The sequence below is a fragment of the Neurospora tetrasperma genome, assembly GCF_000213175.1.
Source record: "Neurospora tetrasperma FGSC 2508 unplaced genomic scaffold NEUTE1scaffold_3, whole genome shotgun sequence".
In the NCBI taxonomy this organism is placed as follows: domain Eukaryota; kingdom Fungi; phylum Ascomycota; class Sordariomycetes; order Sordariales; family Sordariaceae; genus Neurospora; species Neurospora tetrasperma.
The window spans coordinates 657,120-665,003 of NW_009799101.1; the positions used below are offsets into that span (position 1 = coordinate 657,120).

Here is a 7,884-nt window from a genome sequence, read left to right on the forward strand (position 1 = left end):
TACCCCCCTTGCTTATTATTATTTTATAATACTTATACTAATATATATCCTTTTTTAAAAATATAATATAAGTATATTTAATTACTAATAACCTTCCTACAATTTTATTTAGTATATTCCGCACTAATCATTTTAGTATTAAATAGTACTAAAGCTTCAGCTATTGTACTATTAGTAATACTAACGATAATAGTAGTTTAGTAATTATTAGTAGTAATCCTTTTAGTAATAATAGCAGCTCCCTAATAAGTTTTTAATATAGAATTCTCCTATTTAGGTTGCCCTCCCTATTAATTATAATTAGGGCCTATAGTACTATATTATCAATAAAACGTTAGAGGTTATAGATATAAAATTAAATAAATTATTAATATTTATTCAAAAGGATTATAAGGAATAAATAGTATAGGGTAGTATTAGTTAATAATATTAATAAATACGGTAGTATATAGGAATATTCCTCCTAAGGTTGTAAATTTTAATTTTATATCGATTATAGTTAGTACCGCCGAGGAATTTTTCGTTTAGAGGTAATAATAGAGAATATAAACTATATTCTTCCTAGCACCTTATTAATTTTCTACAATAATTCTAATTTACCTTCTCTTACTATTACTTTAGTATATTACCTTCCATTCTACTATCCCTCCTATATTTTCTTACGTTCTTTTCCTTTTAATGTTTAATTTACAATTATATTTTATATTTCTATTTTGCGTTTTATATTTATATTTTATATTTTCATTTTATATTTTACGTTTATATTTTGCATTTTATATTTTACATTTGCATTTTACGTTTTGCCTCTTCGTTTTGCGTCTTACGTTTGCGTTTAACTCTTCATATTTTCGTTTTATATTTTTAAGTACTAAGTATTTATTATTCTCCTACCTCTATTTAATTAATTTTTATTAATTTAGTATTCAACTTACCTTGGTCTCTCTACTATTATACTTCTTTACTTTATAATCTTTAAAAAGACCCGGGTAGTTTATATCGTCTTATAGAACCTATAAATGTTTATTATCTAAATACCCTTTCTATTTAATTTAAAATTAACGTTAGTAGCCGGACCTTCGATACTTTATAATTAATTTAACTTTATACTAAATATTATTTTCCTTAATATTTATAATTTCCTTTTATAGTATAGCCGTAGCGGGGTTACTATAATATAATTTTAATAGAATAATTAGGAATATTAAATAGATTTAGTATTACGCTAGGAGTATAAATCGGTATACCATCTTTTTATCCCTAATAGTTTTAGTAATTTAGAATAGTTCTAAATATTTATTAATTAATTTAATATTCGGGCGCCGTTATTTAATATACTTCGTATTAAGTAAGACCTAACTCCCTACATTAAATTCCTTCGGTTTTCGGGCTTTATTATACTATTTTACATATTTTTGGCTAATAATTCCTAAAATTTCGATAATTTCCGCTCGACTTCGAAGTAATTCTATAATTTAATCGGTGGCCATTATAGGGAGTACCGTCTTTCGTCCCCGATTTAGGTCTATAGGCCTCCGCGGATAGTATTTAAAGAGTAATTCTAATAAGGATTTCCTAATAATAGTATAAAAATAGTTATTATATATTTATTAGGTTAATATAAACTTTTCGGCCTAATTAATTTATTCTATCCAATAAAAAATTTAGAAATATAATTTTAAGTTCTAATTTTACCTCTCTATTTACCTATCTATTTAAAGGTACTAAATTATATTAAAATACTTATAAATATTTAAGAATTTGTAGTATATTTTTTAAAATTAATTAATAAAAAGACTACCTCTATCTAAAATAATAGAATTTAGGAGGCTAAATCATTGGAAGACGTTTTATTAAAAGAGGAAAGCGAATTGCCGAATATTGATCGTCTTTTAAGTAGGAATATATAAAGTATATTTAGTAAAATAGTTAATAATAATCAAAATTATATTATAAGTCCGGTTAAATATAAGGTTAAATATTTTTAGTAAGCCAGTAATAAAGTCGTACGAAATATTTTATTAGGGGACTATAAAAATAGATAGCGATTTTAGAAGGCTATAGGGTTAATAGTTATATAATTTAACTTTCTAATATACTGGGTATTTACAAATATAAGCCTCGACGTTAATTATAATAGTAAGTTAATAATAGAATTAATTAATTTACTTTAGTATTTTTCTTTAATCCGGGTACCCGGCTCTTATATTATTATAATAAGCGTAGAGCAATTCGGCTCTTATATATTCCGGAATATAAACTTAGTAGTAGTATTGTAGAGTCCTATCCTCCTCTATCTTCTAATTCTTTATTCGTTTCTATCCTTCTCCGTCCTTTCATAACTCCCTAATAACGAATAGGTCCTCCTTCTATACTTCTAATAATTATTACCTTATTAATAGTAAGTACCTATTATCTTTTATACCTTTATTATTATTATATATATATTTATTTTTCTTATAATTACCCCCTTCGTTTCCCTTTTTATATTAGCGGCAGTTTTATTTACGAACTTTACCTTCTTTATTAGTACCCCTTCTTTCCTATTTTTCCTTCTATTTTCGACCGTTTTTTCTATTCCTTATATAATTCGCTCTCCTCCCCTTTTAATTCCTAATTTACTTCCTTTTTAATACTATTTTATTACTATTCATATTCCTCTACTATTACCCTCTAGTTCTCCTTTCCGATTAAAATTACCCTTTTTATTAGTACTTTTATTACCCGGCTATCCTTTATTACCTATCCCTTTACTTTACCCCCTTCGATAATTCTAATTAATAGGTATTCGCCTCCTCTTTCCGGTTTTACCCCCTATAATTATAGCTTCTTCAATAGCCCATCTACTAGATTTAACTTCCTTAACTAATATTATATCCCGAAATTATATACTATTAATTTTAATATTTACTAATTCTATTTTACGTTCGCCTACTCCTTTTCCTAAAAGTATTATAAATAAAAATAATCTATAATTATTAAGAATAATCTATTTAAATATAATAAATATTATTTCTACACTTTTAATACCTCTATAATCGCTAATAATTCCCTATCTCCGACCCTATACCTTATTTTTTCTAGTAATTTCTTTTTCGAAAAGAATACAACCGAATACTATTTATTACTATATAACTATATAAGAACTATTCTAATTGTAAAATCCGACGTATCCGTTTTTATTTAAATCTTTAATACTAGATTGAAGTAATATAGTATTAGTACCTTTTAAAATAATTACTTTGATTCCGTAAATGCCCTTTCTACTTCCTCTATTAATTTAAATACCCTCCGTTTATTCCCTTTTAATAATTCCGTTAAAGGTATAATTACTTTTGGATATAATATTATAAAATATTTATAAAACCCTATAAATTTCAGGAATATTTGGATATTATAAATATTCGTTGGGGCTTCCTAATTTATAATTATTATAACTCTTTCTAAGTCTATCGAAATACCCTCCGGCGAAATAATATAGTCTAAGAACAATACCCTCTTCGTATAAAATTCACACTTATTTTGATTTATATAGAGGTCCTAATATTATAGTTATTAAAGGACTTTTTGAATATAATTACTATAGTCTTTTTCGTTTTTACTATAAATTAGGATATTATTAATGTAAATAATATATATAATATTTATTAACCCTACTGATGTATTATAAATATATATTTGAAATATCGCCGGTATATTTACTAACCCTATTAATATAATTAAAAATTTATAGTACTTATACTTTATATAGAACGCCGTCTTTTCTTCGTTTCTTTCCCGAATCCGAATTTTATAGTATATATCCTTTAATTTTAATTTTGTAAAGATCTTTACTAATAATAACCGGTTTAGGATTTCTTGAATAAGAGGTAGCGCTATTTAATTCTTTTTCATTATTTTATTAATGCTTTAAAATTAATATAAAGTTTTAATTTTCCGCCTTTTTTCGGGATAAAAATAATAGGGGCGCCCGCTAGGCTAATAGAGGGTAGAATTTACCCTTTTTAAAGTACTTCGGATAATTATTCTTATAATATTTCTAACTCTTTAATATTAAATATATAAATTAATCCCTAAGGCGCGGATTCTCTATCAATTAAATTAATACAATATCCTAAATAATTATATTAAAGTAAAAGTATTATTAAAGTTTTAAAAACCAATTGAAATTATTTATATTCTAATAGAATAGTCGGTTTAAAAATAATGGATTTACTTTCTAATTCTTCTAATAATTCTAGGGACTTCGGTAGCATTAATTTTAATAAAAGTATTAGTAGGGGATAAATACCGTCGAATATAATTCGGAAGACTTTTAATAAGGGGGTAGGGGTTTGTAGGGTATTGGATAATTCTAAAATAATAGGTAGGATTACGAACTCTATTACTAAGGAAGGGGGGATTTCGAATAGGATATTTATATACGTAAGAGGGCAAAAACCCTCTTTTAACTTTACTATTTCCTTAAGGTCTAATATAGGAATTAAATTTTACTTCGGCCCCGCTAAAATTATTATAATAGTATATACTTCCTTCGCTAATATTATATTTAATTTTAAATTGCTAGTTTTGATATAAAACCGGAATATCCGCTGCTATTAATTAATATTTAGGTTCTATTTATAAAATTAAGGGTAGCTGAAAATAATTCCTACAACCGGGGATATAATAACGGTAAAGATAATTTATTTTTATCCATTGAATATTATAAATATTTTATGTTTTAATAAAATAGGTAATTATACTATATATAGGAATAGATTAAAGGGAGAAATTAATAAAATAATAGGGTATAAAATCGATTTTTATATTCAATAGGAATAAATATTTATCAATTAGATTTAAGTCTATACCCAAATCTATTAACCTTCGAATATTTTACTAATTTCTATAAATCTTTATTAATAATATTATTTTTAAATATAATTACAATTTATTTATATTATCCTAGGCGGATACGGCCGCTATTTTAACCGTAATTAGTATAGCGTTTATATTATATAATAGAGCGTTCGTAGGAATAGGATAATTCTATTACTAATAGCCAACTTTATTATAATTAAAGTAAATTCGGTTTTAGTATATCGATACGAAATAATTAATTATATTATATTTATAGTAAGTATTCGGCGGCTTTAATTAAATATAATAACTATACGTATAACCTTTTTAATTATAGAGGGGGTAAATAAAATTAGAGTTTATTAGAAAAAATAAGAAGGGACAATAGGATAAATTAAGGGGATTAGTACTATAGGACGAAGGAGGGAAAGTATTTAATGAGGAGGTAGGGGTAAATTGAAATAAAGAAGACCGTTAGGTATATTCTAAAAATATTTAATTCTAATAATATAATATAAATAATTTAATACTTTCCAAGCCCTTTAACTATTCTATATACGCTATTCCTCTATTTATTATATTAATACCGGCTATTGAAAACACGTTTTATTTAAATAGAGAATATAGCCAATTAATTTATATAATAATTTAAATATATTCTAATTAATTATAAGAGAGGTTAAATTCTTTAATATAGTAGTAGTTATAGAAATTATAAATTATTTTAGAGGCACTTTACTATATATATTCGAATTTATTAAAAGCGGACCGTTCGATAGTTTAAGTATTACTATTATATTCTATTTTTAAAAGAGTACGAAGGTTATTCTAAGTTAGTATATTATAAATAGTATTATAACCGGGCTTATTCTAAAGGGCTAGTATATATTTAATTTAAACGTTTTTAAAATTATTTTTAATATAATTAACGGTAAATAAAAGTAAGGTGCGGGGATATTCGTAGAAGTATATATTAATATTATAAAAGTAATTTTATAGTTGAGAGAAGTTTTTGCCCGTAAATTTAATAATATTATATTGAGAATAATATTCGGTACGGGTAAGTAGATTTATAGGCGATAGGGGAATATTTATAATAATAATTATAAGAGGAGGGGTAATAGGGGAAAATATAATAGAAATACGGGCTTAATTATAGAAGAGGTAGTTTTAGTAATAGAAATTAGTAGGGATAGGGGGGTAGTTACTAATAGTATTTTATTCGGAGAGGCCTACGAAGGCGAATTAATCCTATTAAAATATTTATAATAGGAAGTAATTTAAGAGGAGTTTAATAGCGGCGAATTGGGATTCGAATAATTATTATTTATATATAAATTTATTAATTTCGGTAGGTTAAAGGTATTAGCGGAGAGCCCGGGGCGGCGTAAGGGGGTAATCTTTATTATTATCTTCTTTGATAAATTCTATAATAGGTTAGTACTACTATAATAAGGGCGGAGGAGGTTATATAATTTTAATAATAGTAATTAAAGGGATAATAGTACGAGAGGGGCGAGGGGTTATTTCGGCGGTTTAGGAAATAAACCGACCGCTATAAATATATATATATATATTAATAATATTAATTTAATTCCCGGAGGAAGAGCTATTAATTTATTAGGACGTAAAGGAAAAGTAAGTTAAAATAACTATAATCGCGGCTATATATAGAGGATATTAGATTAGGAATTAATTTAAAAATATATTAATAACTACCGATTATAGTAAAGGACGCCTCTTCGGACTATTTTTATATTCGTACAAACTCTATTCAAATATAGTTAATAGTTATAAAATTCTTAATTAGTATACTACTATAATATAGTGCCGGAGTATTCCCCTCGTAACACTATCTTGTTAAATATCCTAATACTCCCGAACTCGAGGTTAGTAAGGCGAAGGGAAGCATTAGTCGTCCTAATACTCCTAGGTAAAAGTTTAGTAAAACGATAGAGAGTATTAGTATTATAGCGTTATAGTATTCCATCCCCAACGGTCCCGAATCTCCTTCCGTACCTATATTGGCCGGTTCCCGGTGCCCGAGGCGGTAGTCCTTTAGTATTCTAATAAGTATATAACGAACAAGGCTTTCCTAATATATATCGGCCGCGCTAAACGTTATAAATATGATTAATATACCCAATACTTTAATATAAGTACGAAGTTTACAGCTTTTCCGTATTTAGTATAGTTGTATACCGCGTATCGTATTAGCAAATCGAACAATTGAATAAAGTAACCGTTAGGCTTCCGGAGCATTAAATTGAACCGCTTCCCTCAATACTTCAATACTAGCTAGACACTTATTATTTATACTATTACAATTAGACTATATGAAAAACTAGCTTTTTAAATTAGCCTATTAACGTATTATAATATTGAAGATAACGAAAGGAAACCGGTAGTATCGAATAAATCGCCTATTATACTATTTAAATATATACTAAATATAATTATTATATTTAATCGAACGGATTCAAGGTTTAATAAAGTCGGTTTGCCCTCGGGAATAGAGTATTAAAAATACTTATAATAGGATAAATTAAATTCTATCCTAATTTCTTATAGCGGTATTATATAAGGGACCGGGTTTAATATAAATTTGAATTGGAGGATACTGCCCAAAAGCGGGTTGGACTAGTATATTAGCTGGATTTTGAATATTAGCCGGAATAGGCTATCCCCCTAATATTTAATAAAATTATTCTATATCTATTTAGTTAGCTATAAAGTTGGGAAGGGCAGCAACTTCTAGTTTAAAAGCATTTTCCCTCATATTCTCTATTCTTATTATCGCCGTCCAAATTGAGATCCTTATCATCGGGAAATCATCGGAGTTAATATCATAAATAATCAAATCATTATATACATTACTATTAGGAAGCTATTCAAACTTATTAAAGCGGCCCTCAATAATCTTGATATTTCGATATCCAAGGTAATTTCCCCTAAGGAAATAGAGCTAGGTACGAATATTATTAACGTTAACGATTATAGCCTATCTAATTCGTCGGGCGGTACGGGGTTTATCCTTAGGTCTAC

At 26.4% G+C, this 7,884-nt stretch overlaps 1 protein-coding gene across 1 annotated transcript; it reads right to left on the minus strand.

The window, feature by feature from the left end:
* Positions 1-3,609: 3,609 nt before the first annotated feature.
* Positions 3,610-3,870, minus strand: NEUTE1DRAFT_33444 (uncharacterized protein; the record flags this gene model as incomplete). Its single annotated transcript, XM_009851922.1, has 1 exon — positions 3,610-3,870. A coding segment is annotated over one exon (261 nt), but the record flags the coding sequence as incomplete, so codon positions are not given.
* Positions 3,871-7,884: the final 4,014 nt, after the last annotated feature.